Source organism: Corvus cornix, chromosome 2, assembly GCF_000738735.6.
Source record: "Corvus cornix cornix isolate S_Up_H32 chromosome 2, ASM73873v5, whole genome shotgun sequence".
In the NCBI taxonomy this organism is placed as follows: Eukaryota; Metazoa; Chordata; class Aves; order Passeriformes; family Corvidae; genus Corvus; species Corvus cornix.
This window is the reverse complement of record NC_046333.1, coordinates 93,307,808-93,326,710: the sequence shown is the minus strand read 5'-3', so window position 1 is coordinate 93,326,710 and position 18,903 is coordinate 93,307,808. Positions and strand designations below refer to the sequence as shown.

Here is an 18,903-nt window from a genome sequence, read left to right as displayed (position 1 = left end):
TATAACAAGAAGATGGTGGTGGCCTGGATCCCGTTATGATGTACAGCTTAACTCAATAACTGTCTGTTCCATGTTTGTGTTCTTTAACACTGTTCTGTCTTTTCTGTGGCAGTCCACTGATCTCTGTGAGCAGATACTGCGGGTGGTGAGTAGGTCCAATCGATTGGAAGAACTGGTATTAGAGAATGCCGGGCTTAGAACGTAAGTAATTCCTTTGAAATGTCGCTTTAGATGCTGCTTAGTCCCACTGAAAGGGATGTGTGATGTATGTTGGCCAGAATAAGCATTAAAAAAGATGTGCTCAATGTCTGTCTAGTTCTGAGGAGCCTGTAGTCACAAGCTTTTTATCAGGTTTTCCACAATGTCCTTATGTCCAAGAAATCCCTTTAAAATGGTGGTTTTTAAGATTCTGGCTGGAGAGTTGGGTTAAGTGGAGCAAAATGATTGAAAAAGAGCATAAACTTTAAAATAGCTCCCACTGTTCCTCTCCAAATATGGCTCCAACAGAAGTATTAGCAACATCTTTTTATCATTTAAAAAACAGTAGTTTAGTTTTTGTTGAAAAAAGCATATTATTCCATCTCGCTTAACACATTGTTGTTGTTTCATTTCCAAATGAGCTGGTGTTATCTTAATGTGGATTGCTGTCTGCTCAAATATAACAGGACTTCTACATTAACCACTTTTTTGAAGAAAGTAGATAAGTAAGTTTAATGGCTTGCCATAGACTTAAAAGGAAGATACACAGAAATAAGCTATACATTTAAATCCTTGCATATGTTTTAAATGCAGTAAGTTGTAGTTACTGGGTAACACAGGAAATAGAAGCAAAGTTGAAGTTACTTCCAACTGAGCTAGTTTGTACTTGTAGTGCTTGTTTTAGTGTTAGGGTAGTGTCCAAGACAATGCAGACAAGATAAACTCTAGTGCTAATGAATTTTTTGTTTAATTAAAGAAGCAGTGGAAAGGTGAAAGAAGCAGAACACTATGCAAAATTACAAATAAAGGGAAACAAGCACAGGGGAAATATTTGGTGTGCCTTACATTGTCTCCTCTTCCATTGTTTGAGTCTTTTTCTCCTTTTTAAAGTGGTCTTTGCGTTGAAATGGCTTTTAAAGAAAATTGCCTCCATGACATGAGAAATTTTGAGGTTGAGTTTGGAATAGCACACAAACTTTCTCTTTCACTAGTGCTCTGCTTTAAATAGCTATCATTCAAACACAAGCCCCTGGTTTTAGTCTCATTTTTCTTGCAATATGTGCCACAAAATCTAGTTATAATCATTAATATTAAAGGATATCTTGATTACCTTTGCACAGTGCCTACCTCAACTTATCACAGTTGGATTAACTGCTTTCAATTTTAACAGGACTTGACAGATAATCAACCTGTGACTTTAGTTTTCATGTCTCCATCTATGTGCAGAGTGTTTGGCATTGTGCCTTGGTGTGTATCTGTTCTGATCAACACTGTCTGTTTTTGCCAAGGATGCATTTGTCAGCTTTGCCATTTTTCATATCTGTTTGCTAGGAGATCCTGTTGTTGCTGGGTGTCTTCCTTCCCATGGCTTACAGACCAGTCATTTTTAATGAGCTGTGATAGAATGCCAAAGCAGGGTTAAGAAAGAGCTACCAAGAGTAAAGCTGTAAGAAATAACCCGAGCAGCTGCAAGAGCATATTTCTTCCTGCAGCAGAGTCAGTTTAAGATGATTCTATTCTTTTCTATCTCCAACCACTCATTTCTGTGATTTGGTTTGGGCCACAGCCTCATAAACACTTGTCATCTTCCCAAATGATGAAACAGCAAACTATTGTGCAGTAGCAGTAATAAGGACCCAGAACTAGGGAAGTGTGAACTTCCTGTTGGGAAAAACAGGATGTCAAGTGAAAGCCTCTGTCTGATAAGATTTGTGCCAGTTTAGATGCTCTTGGAAATTTTATCCCCATTGCTGTTCCTTTAAGTACACATAAAGGATGCAGTTTAGATTACACTGGAAGGCTTCGATGCATACAGCAATTGCTAATGTTTTGATAAGTGTTTTAGTTAACATAGGTGATGTCCAGATTTCAGGGAGAGGAGAGTAATTCAGTCTGACCCAAAAAATGACCTTGAAAAGAGGGTTAACCCCTGAGGTACTTTAGAGGAATGGGACAATATGTGATAACCAAAATATTAATTTCTGAATGGGCCTGTTGGTTAGGCTGGGCTTTGGTGTCTGTCAGGCTTTGCAGCTTGGCCTGACAGGCACAGGCTGTATATGGTGGGAGCTGCCCTCGGCCTGCAGTGTTGGGAGATGCTAAACTGCAAGGACTCAGTTTTTAGGAAAAGGTTCTTCCTCAGAGGGTGGTTGGGCACTGAAACAGGCTCCCCAGGGCACTAGTCATGGCCCTAACCCTGCCAGAGCTCAAGGACCATTTGGACAACAATTTCAGGCACATGGTGGGGTTGTTGGGGTGTCCTGTGCAGGGCCAGGAGTTGGACTTGATCCTTGGGAGTCCCTTCCAACTCCGTGATTGCCATGGAACTGCAAGACAGACTTTCCAGTCTGCAAAGGCCTGTTTGCAGGAGCTGGTGCAAGTGATTATTTGTTGCACTTATGTGCTCTCTGAAAGCTGACAGACGGAATGTCCCTGCCTCCTTTCACCCCATCCTGTGCAGCCCCGTTCCAAAGGGAGTGGCCAGCTGCAACATGGGGAACAAGAGAAATGCCTGTTGCTGGTATCCAGAGGGCCTTTGGCAGTGATGTTGAGTCTTATCTTCCCCTTTTTGACACAGTCTTAATGTCCTTAGACCTAACAGTGTTGCTTCCTCCCACACATCCTCTTTTTTTCAGTTACAGAGATGTTGTCTAGACAGATCTCAAGGAATTGTTTTGTCTGAGATTTCCAGATTTGTGGTATTCTTACCCTTGATGAAATACCCTTAGTCTGTCATATGTATACTGAAATTGAATCTTTTTGGGGCTTTACCTCCAAGGCTGAATATGCTCATTTCAGCCAAACGTGGCTGTGTACTGCATACAGAACAAGTTTGATGCTTTATAGAAAGTTACAGGCTTACACTGCGTGCTCTGTTTGTAAGTGTGCAGCCAAAGGATATAATGAATTTTATGACTTGAAGCAAGTAGTGAACAAAGGAGGGAAAGAGATGTTCCTCCATTAGCATTGCCAAGGTGCCTCTATTTATGGCAGAGACTGCACAGGGAGTGTGTGTTGTTTGTTGTATTATCTTTTCCAAAATGAGCCTTGGAGCCCTTTGAGCCTAATGTAGATAATCCACTGCTTTCTGGTGGCAGTTGATTTGCTGTGCCTTTGCTAAGTAGCTCACACACACTCTAGTTCTCCTGAAAGTTTAGTAATCCTGCCTATATTGCTGGTGAAAGCTGGAGCAGAGTTTGTAAACAAGCCTGGAGGTATAGGCGAAGTGCTGTAGTTACAAGAATCTGTTAGGAATAAAGGAAGAGGAGGAAACTCCTCAAGAAGAAAGGGTTTGTTGCTTTTTAACTCAAAACCTCATTTTTCTTGGCTGGACATAAGGAGCTTGATTCAGTTGCTTAAGGGCAGGCATCTAGCACCATTTGAAATGCTGGAAGATTTTCAGTGTTGGCAAATGTAACTGAGGACCTACAGGAGATCTGTAGTCTTCTGCAGCAGCAGCTGGTAGCAAAGCAGGAGACCCTGAGGCCTGTCAGGCGGCAAAGTTTCAAGTCCAGAAGTTCTTTCTGTTGAGTGTTTGTATTCACATGCTGCTTGTATTTTAGGAAGAGAATATTTTTCTCCTAAAGGCAGCCCTTCATCCTGCATCTGCAGAGCTGGAACCAGTTCTAGCCCCAGAAGTCTGTTAAAGGACATAGGGTTTCAAAGGGAAACTAAACTTCCCTGGAGCATCTCTGTACTCCAGTAAACTTTGCAACTGCAGATAACCAAAAGCTATTGAAGCTATTGCTGTTCAGTGTCCTCTCTTTTCCAAATACTAGAAGAGGATGTGATTCTCCTCTGTGGTTCTCAGCACAGAGTTTGATGGCTGGCAGGATCTGCTCCAAGGAAAGAGGGCAGTGTTAATTGGCATTTTGGTAGCTCTTCACCACTGGCCTACAGGAGGAGAGATAATGTACTTTAAGGCAGAGAGAGAAAGAAGGAAGTTCAAGACATGTTTTTGCTTTCTATCTTGGTGTCTAACTTAGGCGAAACAAGAACACTGAAGTTATAGCCTCACTTTATCAAAAGCCCACAGTAGGTCTAGTCCCTTATTACATGGTAACTTTCCAGTTGGTGTGAGAACAGGTTTGAGGATTTGTCTTAGAGCTGATAAGACACCAGCCTTCTGACTTAATGCAAGGAATGTGTCTCCAGCAGAGCCTGGCAGTGTGGTGTGCAGGAAAACCCAAGCTCGCTTTGAACTTAGTGCCGTGGGTGCTGGCAGCCCAGCTGCAGCAGAGCACTTGCAGAAAGGACAGGGGTCCCTTGCCTCTCAAGTGGCCTTGGAACAGAGGTCATGCTGCTACATCTACCTCCCCCAGTTGGTGGAGGTTACTTCAAAGTTATCTCTGCTACCTGGCCTGGCTGTTGTCAGCATTACAAAACTGATACTCGGCCATCTCTCTTGGATCCATTGCTGGGACTGTGATCAGCCAGCTATGTGCTTTGATGCTTCTCACTGTAAAAAGAAGCAAAAGACCAGTTCATCAGCATGCTGCTGTTCTTTGAGAGAGCTATTGCTGCTGTTTTATAAGGTTAGAAATACTTCTGGATATGCTGGAAAGCCCACGTGTTTGAGTGACTATTGGCAGAGAGCTGCTGCAAGTGAGCAGGGTGGCTTGTGAGTGAAGAAGGTGGTGGTATGCAAGTTGGTGTGTTTCTCCCACTCCTGTGGCATGCAAGTTTTCAGTTATTCTGTGTAACTCCTATTTTATACCTTCAGATCTCTGTCAAAAGCATTTTGGGCTTTGAATGCTCTTCAGTCTCTTAGGTCACAGAATGAATAAATAATGAAGAAAGATAGCAAATTAGCCAGATAAGCATTGTTTAGAGCCATGAGGAATCAGTTGGTGCTCTGCAGTAGCATAGGCCACTTGTGGCTAGTAATCCCTTGATGCTTTTAGGCCTTTGCATGTGCTGTTGACAGAGGAGATAACAGGATTCCTTCTCCCTCTCTTTTTTTTGCAGAGATTTTGCACAGAAACTAGCCAGTGCCCTAGCCCATAATCCCAACTCAGGACTCCATACGATCAACCTTGCTAGCAATCCGCTTGAAGATAGAGGTACTGTAACATTTACATTTTTCTCTTTCTATAAATGTATTAGGAAGATTATTGCTGCTCTGTTCAGCTTTGCCTGAATAATAGGTTATTGTTTTGTGCATAATGCTACTGTAAATTTCTGTTGTTCACAAATGACTGAGAATTACCATTCTTTTTGACTTATGCATATCCATTGGTGTGGTGAGAAATACTTAAATGTCTTAAACCAACCCTGGATTTTAAAGGAAGATAGAACACAGTGATTGTTTAGGACTAGAGAGTAAAAAAAAAAGTGGTGTGCATTTTTAAAGGCAGTGTAGTCGGTTGAAGTATGAAGCACAAGGCAACTTTGTTTCTCGGATTATATTTTTCTTATGGTTCTGTGTTTTTTATTTCAGCTGTAATGCCATATTGATTTTCAGTATGAAAATTATTCCTTTTTCTCAGCTCTGTGCTAACCTGTCCTGTTGTGAGGTCTTGGTGATGTTCAATAAGACTGGCATAACTGGCATTCTTCTGGAGCAAAGTGCTGATAACTCCACAAGCTGGAAAATCAAGCTGAACAGCTCAGCTGTTCTCAGACTAGGCACCACTAGGCATGATTTCAGTACATATCAAGTCATTCCTCTCCCTTGTCTACTCTTTTTTTCACCCAAGAGGCATTTATTTTTAAAATAAGGTTACATTCTTTCAGTCTGGAGTTGACCCTTCAGCACTGCCCATATGAGATTTCCATTTGCTTCACTTAATGCATTCCAGTCACACAGTGTTCTGGGATCAGACTATCTTGTGCTCCTGTTGGGCCAGAAGAAAAATAAGAATTTTACACTGTGTACCTTTTCGTGTTTTATTTGGTTTGTTTGGGGGAAATTTTCTATTCTCTTTGCTGTCATGATTCAAAATAGAAAAGCTGTTAATTCTGATTGACTCAGAACGTTGTTAACACAGAATTTTGTAGGTGTCTCTTCTTTCTTGCTGGTTCAGTGAAAAGTACCTGCGAAGGTTTTTTTTTTCCCCTTGCTACTTCTGTATCGCTTTTCTTTTGACTAGAACCAAGTATGATAATGTTTTTGTTTTTAATCTGTTCTGAGTAGTTTTTTATTTGAAATTGTTCACATGAATTGCTTTAACTCTTTTGATTACCTCTTGCCTGCTGATTATTGCTTGTCCTTGTTAAGAATTCATATCACATGAAAGCCAATGCTTTGCTGAAGAACGTTATTATTACAATGTGCCATAGGCCTACCGCATTTTACAGAAATTTCTGTTGTAAGCTGGAAAAAAGGCTGCTACACTGTTGATTCTGCTTCTGAAGAAGTGTATTTAGATTGTGTTATTTGAAAAGGTTTTTTTCAAAGGAACTCATATTTATCTTGGAAGCAAAACAGTTAACCAAACATTGGGTACTCTACAGTGCAGGGGATCTTTTTTTTGTTTTTTAAACATATCCATGGAGGTGCTTTCTTTGCAACAAACCTATAGATTCAAACCATTCTGCAGTATCCACATATAAAATAAAAATGAAATGCAGAAAGTACAGCTTGAAGAAGTTAGTAGGGTTTTTTCATTATCTCAGCCTCTCCTGTCAATTATGCAATTAAGATTTGACCTTTTCATTAGAGAATTAGGTTATAGAGTACTTAAAGAGAAATTAACTCTAATTGAAATGTGCAGATATTGCAACTTTTCAGTTCAAGAAAATTTTAAGTGTCCTGTGATCTGGTATTCCTGGGGTGCAAGGTAGGTTTGGTAAACTGGAGAGGGAGGAAGGATTTCACAAGTAAAAGTGGAGATTCATATAGACATATGGATTTGGAAAAATGCCTTTTGAAAAATCACCTGCAGGAACTGGAACTAGATTATTTTGCAGTTATAAGGGAAATCCCAGAGTTGTGTTTTCTGGAGAAGAACAAATTGTACCTTGTTTGTACACTAAGCTATTATATATTGTTGAGTACCAGTAAGTGAAAGCATTATATTATTACATATTAATGCAACTGTCTGTATTCCAACAGCATGGGAAGTGGGTTTAGTTTAGCTAAAGCATAAGACCTCTCTTCAGTTCAAATAGAGTGCAGTGTTTATATGCACTGATTTTTTTACTGAGGCCAGGCTCTTAATTTGAGATTGGCTGTCCTTTATGGTACTGTCAACATTTGTGAGACTAACACCTGGAAAGTTTATTATCAGTCTTGTCTTTGAAAACCTAACCATGCTGAAGTGATGCAAGTTTTGCTTTTGGCTCTAATAGGATCAGAATTTAATCTCATATTTTGTTAAAAATAATGCAAAACAAACATACTGAAGCCTAGTAGTACTCAAATTCCAAACTGTGTGCCTGGATGCCACTAACTCCACTTCTGCCATTAGAATTCTCATCTCTGTGATGCTGTTAGCAAAAATGAGTGACTTAAAGGGTGTTCAAGGGCCTGAGTAACCAGAAGCACTTTTCCTTTTCTGCCCCTGATTCCTGTGTCTTAGTCTAGCTATAACTTAACCCCAGTGCTAGTAAGATGTTAAAATTGTTCAGCTTGGCAGGAACGATAACTGGTCTGCAGATTGTTAGCTAAATACAAAGGTGGAGAGGTAAAACTCTATGCTGCATGTCTTAGTCAAAATGCTTAACAGCAAAAATTACATTTGTGGTGTCCTTAGTGATACTGATTGTACTTACAGAGCTATGGAGGAAAATCCTATTAGGATGATTTGATTCATTCTCTCTGAAAATTGGTGAAGATATCTGGTTATCATTGTGCTTAACAGTAAACAATTCCAAGGCCTCATGGGTCCAATATTTTAGCAATATAAATAAAAAACTGTGTATTGTTTTGATCTGCATAGATGTTGCATGCAATGTGCTTTTACAGAGAGCATTAAAAAAATCCCCTACCACAGTATCTGCAAGGTAGCCGGCTCTTTCAATATCAGTGATAAGTATAACAGAATAAAAACAGACTAAACATAGGTATGTGACCTACAGTTTCACACACTGTTTCATGTCTGTGTATGCGGAGAAGGGTATCAGCTTTTTAATTTACTGTGTTTTCAATCAAGCAAAAGGTTTTACCCTCTTTCTCTGTGCCCTTTTCTCTCCAAGTGAGTTGCTCTAGAGGACTATTTCACACCTCAGGTTAAGCCTGGAGTTTCTATGTTGATTTATTTCTCTAATAAATATTTCATTATTTAGTTCCATTGTTGTTTAGGACATGCCCTCTTAATCAAATTTCAATCTTTTGCTTAAAATGGAGTGTTAAATTTTTGGAGTGGGGAACTTCGACACACCGAGTAAAGGCTTTAATGAAAAGTGCCTTTTTATGGTTTTCTTCTATTGTTGAATTTGTGCTGAGGTAGTCCAGTCTGTGTCAGCATCTTAATAGGATTTACTTTTAGGATTACCAGCAGTTGTGGCATTTCCAAGCCTGTGTCTTTGCTGGTAGCCTGCAGGCTACTGTAAGGGAATTAAGTGGCCATTATGACTTGGTAGAGGTTTCAGGCTCTTAGGGTTTGCCTCAGAAAAAGAGGGTGATGTTGGCTAATGTGGGTGCCTTTCTTCCCTTCATAGCTGTTCCTTTTAAAAGAAAATAAAAATAGTTTGAAGCTTTGTGTGAAGCACCATTGTTAGGTTTTAGTTTGTGACTAGATTTTTTAATTTAGTTTTTTTTCCTGAAACATAAAGCTTCCAGATTTCCCAAGTACTGACTGTTTGATGTGTTGTAATAGCTTCACATTGACTCCTTCTCAAAAGTATTTATGTACTATATAGTTCTTAATTATGGAGGATTACTGATGGTTAACAACAAGATTCCCTATTTGTTCAGTGGTTATCAAGGCAGGGATCTTGATTACATCAGTAATTTCAAAGGTTTAGAATCATAAAATGACAGAGCCTACCTGCAGGGTGTGTGCAGTTCCTCCTCTAGTGTCACTGGTGCAGTTCGCCCCTGGTGAGATTTGCTGGGAAAACCTGAAGTCACACAATTAGCCTGAAAACATCCATTTTGTCTTTGCTCCCCCAACAGGTGTGTCATCTTTGAGCATCCAGTTCGCCAAACTTCCAAAGGGACTGAAGCATTTAAATTTATCTAAAACCTCCTTGTCACCTAAAGGTATGTTTATAAATATGCCCCTTTTCCTCTTCTAAAGCTTTCAGACTTACATACCAAAACCACTTTTTGTTACCAGATTATAAACGAATCAGTTTTGTAAATTATTTACATGTATTTTCTCAACAGTGCAACTGCTTTTTTGCAGCCCTGGGTTGCTGAACCATGGACTCGGTTCTGGGTACCCTTCATCACTTTGATAAACTCTAACTTGCTTCTGTAAGGGTTAAGTTTGAACCTGTATTATAAAGGAAGACTGAAATTAGGATTGACATAAAAGATATGATCCATATGTCCTTCAAAAAAATGTCGAAGCAAAAACGCGTAGGGAAATTTCCAAATGTTTTGCACACAGTTATTTTATGAAACCAAGCATTGTGACAATGGCTGGTGAGGGACTTGCTCTGACTAAAGACTTCTTTGTTTTATAATTTACAAATTTCTGATTTGATCTTGTAATTGAAATGTTTGTATATTTTAAAAGCGATAACAGCAGTGAAACACAAGTCAGAATCTTTCAGGATTTTTTGCATTTCTGTTTTACAAATAATAGAAGCAGTGACCTCTTAAACAGACTGCACAAACCAAGGGTCTCCTGTATAGATGAGTGTTAAAAATAGAAAAACCACACTGACATTATTGCTGCTTTTTTGTAGATGTTGATGACCTGGAATAGATGAATGAGTTAACAGTATGAAGGACATTAGCTGATAACAGATAGAAACCATGCCCTTTTATCCTCTTAATTATTGCTCTGTGAAGTGCAGATTCTGTGTTCTCCTTAGATTCAAGGATTGACCTGGGGAAATATGGGTGGAGTAAAGGACTTTTTGCTGTTTTGTTGTGAGTCCATATGGCTCTTATTATGCTTAAGTAAACAGTAAATCCTAAGGTGAATTTATTAAATCATGATTTTCACTAAAAATACTTTATTAAACTCTGGGGTTGTTGTTTTCTACTGCTAACTCAATTTTTGGTGACAATCAGTTGATTAAGAATCTTGACTAATGTAACATGTACTCTTGAAATGAGATACTTGTGAATTTAACAGATGTTTATGCAGTGCTGGTATGTTCATTCATTCTGTACTTTTCTTCATGTGACCTGAATTATTTCAGCAAGTGATTGTGAAGTTTGAGTCAAGAGAACACTGTAGCTACATTTCCATCTTCATAAAGAATAAATGCCAGCTTGATGAAGTTCACCCACACAATTCTTGTCAGTGAAAATGAATTCTGAGGTTATTAAAAGAATCTGAAGGTTTTTAACATACTTTTTAAAGATGATCTTTATGCAAAAGCTGAAATATTTTCCAGTATGTCTAATACTGAGGACCTTCAGAGTAACATGTTACCATGATTGTTGTCCCATGGCAGCTCCTCAGTATTCCCTAAGAATAGTGTATGCCATGTGTTAAAATGGGAATTCTTATACCCTCGGGACCTGAAGCAACCCAGGTTGCTGCAAAGCTGTCAGTTTTTCCTCTAACTTAAGAAGACAGTAATGATTTGGTTTTAACTTGGGAGGCAATTTTTGAACTTGTAATACTTTCTGTGGGGAAAGTCTAAAAGAGTCCTTGGATCTTGGATTCAGTAGACTCTAAAGTGAGTGGATTTTTTCCTCCAGGCTTTTTCTTTTCCTTTTTTTTTTTTTTTTTAATATTTTTTTTTTAATTTAAGCTTTTCAGAAATTCAGAACAATCCCTTGCAGGTTTTGACCTTATTTTAAAAGTGCTTTCTATTTGAGATAAGTTTCTAAGATTGATGAGTGAAGTTCAGGTGGCAACTTCCCAGCTGATCTTTCTTCAAATATTGTATCTCAAAGTTCCTGAGAGCTGTTAACAGTCTGAGCCTCCTGAGAGTAGTAAAAGAGCATAAAAGATTGTCTGCAAATGAAAGTGAGATTACTGTTAGAGTATAGCATGAGGTAGGGTGAAGTTCAAACATAAATTTATTGATTTGAAGATTCTGGTTAAATGGAAAATTCTAGTATACTTATTCAAAGATAAAGCTTGCTTTTCTGAGCCCAGGCCAGAGGCTAATTTAAAAAATCCCTCATTCACATTGTTTGCCGTCACTGATGTGGCTGATTTTCAGCAGTTGGCCCTTTTTAAGCGTGAAACAAGCAGCAACATTATGAATTGTTTGACAGCTCTTCTCCCTCAAACTCAGACACTGCTTCTGCATTCCCGGAATTGGTTCTTGGTTGTACACACTGAATTGCTGATAGTTTAACCTGGCTGGAACCCCAGCTGCCAACTAAGTACCATTGAGCAACCAGGACAAAAGTGCATTTGTTCCTCCTTCTTCTTGTTGCTTGTAAATGTTGTTGAGAAGGGTCACTAAAGTGAATCCAGAGCTATAAGGTTAAGTGTTTAAATAGAGCTTTTAGATCTTCTGAAGTTTCAGAAAGTATTAGTTTGCAGTTTACCTTTAGCAATAGGGTGTAGATTCAACGACACAATCTCAAGCTAAAGGAAAAATGACACTGAGCATAAAAGATTTGAGACTTGACAAAGGTGTTGCTGTGCTTTGATACTTTCCAGTTTCAAAAGCCTGCTGAAACCAGGAGCCATATGTCTTGGGGTGACTTTATGATGTGTATCCTATATCGCTGCTCTATGCCCAGAAATTAACTTTGTGCCTTTCTATGCCTTTAAACCGAGCCTGAGAGGGGGGAGGAAAACTTGAGCAATACTTTTTCAAAGCAGTTTGCAGCTTGTTCAAGGTCACCCAGAGATAGTGACTTTTTTCCAGCTGCAGCAGGGGAGTGAGGAAGCACCCAGCTTGTGGTTTTCCAGTCAGCTTTCAGCCAGCTTTTCAGCTTCTTTTTATCTGGACAGAGACTGAGAGTTAAACCTTTTTTTCCTTCCCTGGAATTTCGGATTTTCTCCCTTTTCTGCTGGACTGCTTCAATATCAGAGCACATCAGGAGGACTTTCCACCGGGCACAGAGGGCCTGGCCCTGGGCCAAGCCCCAGCTCTGAGGAGACCAAAGGGAGGACTCTTAACACTTTCCCAGGTTTCTTTCCACAGTGAGAGATTTCATTATTTAGCATTATTAGCTTTTTCCTGTGTGTTTGTTAAATAAATAGTTTTTTCTCTTCACTTTCCTTCAAGGAAAATTTATTTTTTCCCAGACCTGGTGGGGGAGGGGTGGTTTGTGACCTGCCTTCTCTCAGAGGATGTATTTCTAAATTTGGCCAAACTGGCACACCATACTACTACCATGGGAGACTTCCTTAATATTTGAAGGCTCAGAAAATTAAAACACTGACGTAGATATTTTTGTCTCCAGTAGCTTTCTAACTGTTTCTTCTACATCCTCACTGGCAAATCAGTTTTATAATAGTTTTTAAGTGAAGACTGGACATGTTTCATCAATTGAATGCCTGTCCAATTTCACTGACCAGCTTTGAGAAATTGTTGAATGTTGTGTAGTAGATCACTTGCCTTCTTTATAGGTTTTGCCAGGGACTTAAAAAGAAACTGCTGCATCAACTAAAGGACACAGTGATGCTTGTGCATATAAGGAACACATGCATATAATGCTTGAAAGGCAGCAATAACTATCTACAATAAACTGAGAAGCTAATGATAAGCTGCAGAGCCCTCAGATGAAAGTTAGATTTGAAAGAATCAGAAATAGCCATGTCCTAATTTGGATTTTGAAAAGCTGAAAAATTTCAGTGGAAGAAGGCCCTGACTGGTTTGTTCCCGATGTGAGCTTTTTAATTTTAATGCGAAAAATATGTTTGTTCTGATAAGCAACTGAGAGTCTTTATGCATCTCTTGGTACTTTAATTAACTATTTTTATGAGATTACAGGCAAATACATTAATTGAAATATTTTTAATTTCTGGGTCTCATCAGTCGCTTTTGAAGTTTCAGCAATTATAATTGTTAATGTACTTGGTCTTCTACATATGCTTTCATCTACTTGCACAGATACTTTTATCTAAACATTATTGTTTGTTAGAAGACACTGGCTTAACACTATGGAGTAAACTGCGTTTTTAAAGTCCCTTTGAAAATGGATCTAGATACATGCTAGATCTGGGAAGTATAACACTCTGTGGCTCCATCAGGGAAGTTGGTCCAGGCAGAACTGGGCATGCTGTGTCAGAGAAGGGTCTCATATCTGCCTGGTGATCCGTATCCCTCTGCTGCAGTACAGTGATGGCAATAGGAAGTCATTAAACATTTGTGTGTGTCTGTGTTCACTGAAATTGTGCCCTTGCAGGCCCTGGGCCAGTTTTGTGTAGAGTTGGCTCAGCTGAGTTGTGATCTCTTGCTTGGCAGGGGTGAACAGCCTTTCCCAGTCACTGAGTGCCAACTCGCTGATCGCAAACACGCTCGTCTATCTTGACCTCTCAGGGAACGCGCTCCGCGGAGATGATCTCTCAGTAAGCACTTTCCTTTCACTGGGGGCATAATGAATGGGTGTTTTAATTAATGGTTGAGAGAAAGACAAAAACCTTTTTTGTTCAGATCCTGTTTGGCCTTTATTTCTGTACAGTTTTAGTAGGGAGAGAAAATAACAATTTTATCTCTATTCTTCAGTATATAGTCAGAGAACTTCCCCACGCAACTAAAAAAATCCACATGACTTTAGTTCATGCCTTTAGTCTTTGGCTTCTACTGATAAATGAGAAGAGTGCAAGGGTACCACTTTTTCTCAATGGAAAAAACCACTTTTTCATTCTCTTGAGTTCTGTTTGAAAGTGATGAAAACACCATTAAAAAACCCTCATCATCTTTGTAGTGATAAGAGTATTACAAATTTTTCATTGGAAGGTTGGAAGCAAATTATTTCTTTTGACTTGGAAAGAATTAATTTCTGTTTTTCAGTGTTTTTGTTTGTATAAATAAATCTGTGCACCTCCTTGACACATGCTGTTGAAACTCCTGATTCTTTGAAGAATGTAGTTATTTTTTCGTCTCCTTTGTTCAGTTGGTCAATTGCCATGGAGGTGCAGCTCTATTTTCTCTGTAACAGAATCCACTTACTACTCAATTTTTATATATTCACTTTTTGACTGTTACATCTGTATTTCTCTCTCCCATCAAAAGTTGTGTGCATGTAACTGTCAGGTTTTGAATTCTAAGTATTGAACATGTAGAAGATGCAAAATTACAGTCAACCAATTTCATCATTTAAAGTGCAATCAGATCTGAGTTCATGACGGTTTCACATATCTTACTTGCAGATTCATCAGCATATTCAAAGAACTAGCCTTTTCAGATATGAGGTGAAAGGGTCAGTGGGACAACAGGGTTTTAAAGGTAGCAAATAAATAGTTAAATGTAAGTAAAGACACACAGTGAATTACTCTGAGAGAATAACATAGCAAGTTATGTAAAAAAAAAAAAAGGAAAATAAAATGTACAACTTTTGTAGGCAGTGCTTAAAGAAACCTAAGGTCTACCCACAATATTTTAAGAGATAAATGCAGAAAGTGGGGCTTTTCTTAGCTTTTCAGAGAGATGGTTCAAAGATAAAGATTATTAATAGTGAGGTCTCTTAATCCGTGGATTGCTAACAGGAGCAAGGAAATCCTGATATTTAGCCATTAAAATAAACCCTAGGAAATTTTTTAAGTGGGGACCTCTCTTGTAGGTATAGGGGTTAAATGACCTAATTTTTAGGAAGATGGATTATTTTAGAAATGTTAAGCATGCACTGTTTGGCTGGATTTCATGTGGAGTCGAGCTTTCCACTTTTCTGTAAATTAGGTCACACTTTTATCTTTCTGTGTTGTTCTCTGAGACTAAAAAGAGCCCAAAATGAAACAGTGTATAGCAAGAAGTTTTACATACACTAACATTTACATGGCATACTCTATACAGTACTGAAGCCATCAATGTTAAAATCTTGTTACCCGTTCTATATTCTCCCTTAAACCTGTAATGGGCAGCTGATATTAAGAACTAACCATGGATTTCAGGTGCAAATTAGTTGCTTCCCTCATGCTTAAAGGGTCTGGCTTTAACTTACAAACCAATTACCCTTTCTGAAATGTAACAGCAATCTGAGTGACATTGCAAAGCATTTCCAGCTAAATTAATTATCATTTGCTGCAAAAGTTAAATGCAATAACTCAAGGCCTGTGCTTTAAGAGAAATGTTGGGTAAGTGTAGTCTGAGCACCATTATCCCACTATTCTTTAAAAAAAATGATAGCCTGGAAAAGTAAAACAGGTTGTATTGATTAGGCAAAGTTTCAGATGATTTCATAGTAAAACCCAAAAATGGAATGACAGGTAGTGATCCAGTAACTGCTGTCATAATGTAAAAATTAACCTCTGTAATTCTTTCTGTCCAATAATTACAGAGCCTGTACAATTTTTTGGCCCAGCCAAATGCCCTTGTTCACCTGGATTTATCCAACACGGAGTGTGCGCTAGATATGGTAAAGACCTTTTTGTGGATATTTCAATACCAAGGAAACATTCCCCACCTTCTATCCCTATGTCCTTTTTTGGGTTAATATAAAGTAAAATGAATTGCCCTTATTTTAATTGAACCAGGTGTGTGGAGCCCTCCTTCGTGGATGTCTTCAGCATCTTGCTGTCCTTAGCCTCTCTAGGACTCTGTTTTCTCACAGGTACAATTTAAATGTCATTACTCTCAACTCCTGCAATATTTTGGTTTGTAATTTCTTGCTCTAATGTAGCACCTTTCTTTTTAAGAATAAATCTAAGACTTTTTTATAAAGCCTTGGAAGTCTTAGTGCTCTATGAAATAGGTACTATTTATTTTAAGCAAAATATTTTCTTTCCCTTTCTGCCCTTTGGTAGAGGTCTGTAAAGTAAGCTACCTTGTCTAATATGTGTTTTTGTCATACTGATGCCGCAGAAAGTCTATATATATCTTTTGTCTCTAAAAGGCATAGCATCAGGCTTTGAAGTCTGACTGACTTGACTCCTCTTTAAATATGATTTTTAAAGTTTGTATTTTTCATGATTTGATGATGGTTACAAATGGGTTTTTTCCCTGTTTTATCTTCTGGGAGGAACTCCCTTTGAAAATCTGAGATTGAACATTTACTTTTTAGAGTATTTTCATTGTAGGAAATACTAGCTTTCATTTTTTTCAAATTGAAGACTTGGGTCCTTATCAGAGATGATACCTAATTGGTGATAAGGTACTCTAGCATTGAATAATTATTTCTAGTGGTATTAAAGCAGTTTCAGGGTTTTGTTCATGTCCTCTTTGATCTTCTGCTTGGGAGATGTAAGTATGTTCACTATTAACCAGACCTAAATGATCATTCTTTGTAGTTCACCAAACAGAAGGTAGATAGTAATGGCTTCTGTGCAGCAGTGCAGTGCTGAGGATTGTTTGTTGAACCAACATTTTGATGGCATTATAATTCTGAGCTAATTGAGAGCCACTGATTACAGAACTGCCACAGGTAGAGCAATTAAACATCTAAAAGATCACTACATTTCTGATGGCTTGCGTTCACTATTTATTGGAATGAGGAGTGTCTAAATGCTACTTCTTAATGATTTTTTACTTACAGAAAAGGAAAAGAAGTCCCTCCCTCCTTCAAACAGTTTTTCAGCAGCTCACTTGCTTTGATGCAGATTAACCTTTCAGGAACTAAACTCCCTCCTGAGCCTCTAAAGTAAGAATTTAATTTCATTTTCTCCTGTGCCTAAAACCTAGTTTGCATTGTTGTTATATGAGTGCCTCATATTAAAAGGAAGGGGAAAGAATTTTGCTTTCTTCTTTTTTTCCCCCATTGTACATTATTGATATTAAAAGAGTGGGTTTTCTGATGGTCACACATTCATAAAATGTTCTTTCCATCTCACAGTTGAGACTATTAATCCTATTTTTTTCCTCTGGGAATGTCACAATTGTATAGCTTCTGTTAGCATTTTTTTGGGATATATTTCTTTCTTTGTGGCTTACAAACAAAACTGTTCCACAGTGGAATGGGATTACAGGCTTGTGTGAGCACCATTCCTTTGGGACTGCGTTATTGCAGTGGCTGTAATGAAATGGAACCTGTTGCAGTGTTTGGGAGGAGAAACCTATTGCACAGAGCTGTGTTCTTCTTTTTGGGGGAAGAGACAACAGCAGCCCTTTCTAGGAATGCTAAGTGGAGTGAGTCTTTTTGTTGTATGTCACCCGTCCTGTGACTAACAGGTTCTGCAGGCTGAGGGAAACTGTGAAGCACTGTCACCCTTCTTGTGATGTGTGTGAATTTGAACTGTGTTGGTATTTTCAGACATGAAATTTAAAAGTGTGTTTTAAAGTCAAGATAGCCTAGATAGATAGGTCTAATCTAGATAGGTCATTTTGTGATTCTGGCAGAATACTTGTGTTTATTGTGGCTTAACTAAAGAAAGGGCTCTTTCCAAAGTGTAATCTTCCTGGCTAATATGCATTAACACATACATAACCTTATCCATAGTAGACACCTAGACACGTTCACTAACTATTTCAGAATCCTCATATGGATATAGATGTGTGTGTGTGCATGGATGTATCCTTGTGTGGCTGGGAGCCTGCCTCCTGAAGAAGAACAGTGAAGTGAAATGGGAAGTATCTAATGAACAGGAGATGTGGGATATAAAGAGTAGTTAGTGAGTATGGGATGGAAAGCTTTTGATACACTCTGGAGGAAGCTAAGGGAGGGAAGAGTGACAAGTGCAAAAGCAGAAAGAGTAGTGTATGTTGTTTTGGAGTATTTTTTATCAATGCAGTTCAGTATTGAAGAGAACAGTGCAATATCACAGAATCACAGAATGGGTCAGGTTGGGAGGGGCCACAGTGGGCCATTTGGTCCAACCTCCCTGCTCAAGTAGGGTCAGCCTGCCGCACATTGCACAGGATTGCATCCAGATAGTTCTTGAATATTTCCAGTGGGGGAGACTCCACACCCTCTCTGTTCCAGTGCTCCGTCACCAGCACAGAAAAGAAGATACTCCTCATGTTCTGGTGGAACTTCCTGAGCATCAGTTTCTTCCTATTGCCTCTTTGTCTTGTTGCTTGGCACCACCAAGAGCCTGATGGTTAAGTCAGATGCACTGGATTGAAATCCATGTTCAACTGCAGGAGCCATTTTAGGTCTGATCTTTCACTTTGTTCTGTGTGATGCTCTTGGTTGTTGTCTTGCTTGCTCAGACTTTGCCAGTATTAGGAAGGTGTGGTACAGATGTGTTTTCAAACAGAAGGTGATTTTTGAGAAACACAGTTGATTCTGATTAATTTAGAGCTATTGATTCTATGGTGGAGGGCAGCAGGGAAGAAAAACAAGGATGGATGTGACTACTACAGAAGACAGTATTGGTGCGACAGGAAAAAGAGAATGCTGTGAGACATTGAATACATCCCCAGAGATTAGGAAAGGTGAGAAGCACCAAACATTAAGGTTCATTATGGTACTCTTCTTGTCATGTTGAGTATCTCCTATGGTATGAGGAATTTTGGCAGGTGAGTGCTCTACAATTGCCTGTGCTCTTAGAAGATGTTATTGTATTAATTTATCCCCAAAACTTGGGACCCCTTGACTGCCAGCTAGACAGCAAATGGTATCTTCCTAGT

At 38.8% G+C, this 18,903-nt stretch overlaps 1 protein-coding gene across 6 annotated transcripts in view; it reads left to right on the top strand.

The window, feature by feature from the left end:
- The window catches only part of CARMIL1 (capping protein regulator and myosin 1 linker 1), a 193,704-nt gene that overhangs the window by 98,281 nt on the left and 76,520 nt on the right, over positions 1 to 18,903 (top strand). For all 6 annotated transcript variants that reach the window (XM_039572531.1, XM_039572563.1, XM_039572556.1 and 3 more), the window contains exons 10-16: positions 113 to 201; positions 5,167 to 5,261; positions 9,260 to 9,346; positions 13,645 to 13,748; positions 15,677 to 15,754; positions 15,873 to 15,949; positions 16,871 to 16,975. In XM_039572531.1, the coding sequence (XP_039428465.1) occupies positions 113 to 201; positions 5,167 to 5,261; positions 9,260 to 9,346; positions 13,645 to 13,748; positions 15,677 to 15,754; positions 15,873 to 15,949; positions 16,871 to 16,975 (635 nt within the window). The remainder of the gene's footprint in view (positions 1 to 112; positions 202 to 5,166; positions 5,262 to 9,259; positions 9,347 to 13,644; positions 13,749 to 15,676; positions 15,755 to 15,872; positions 15,950 to 16,870; positions 16,976 to 18,903) is intronic.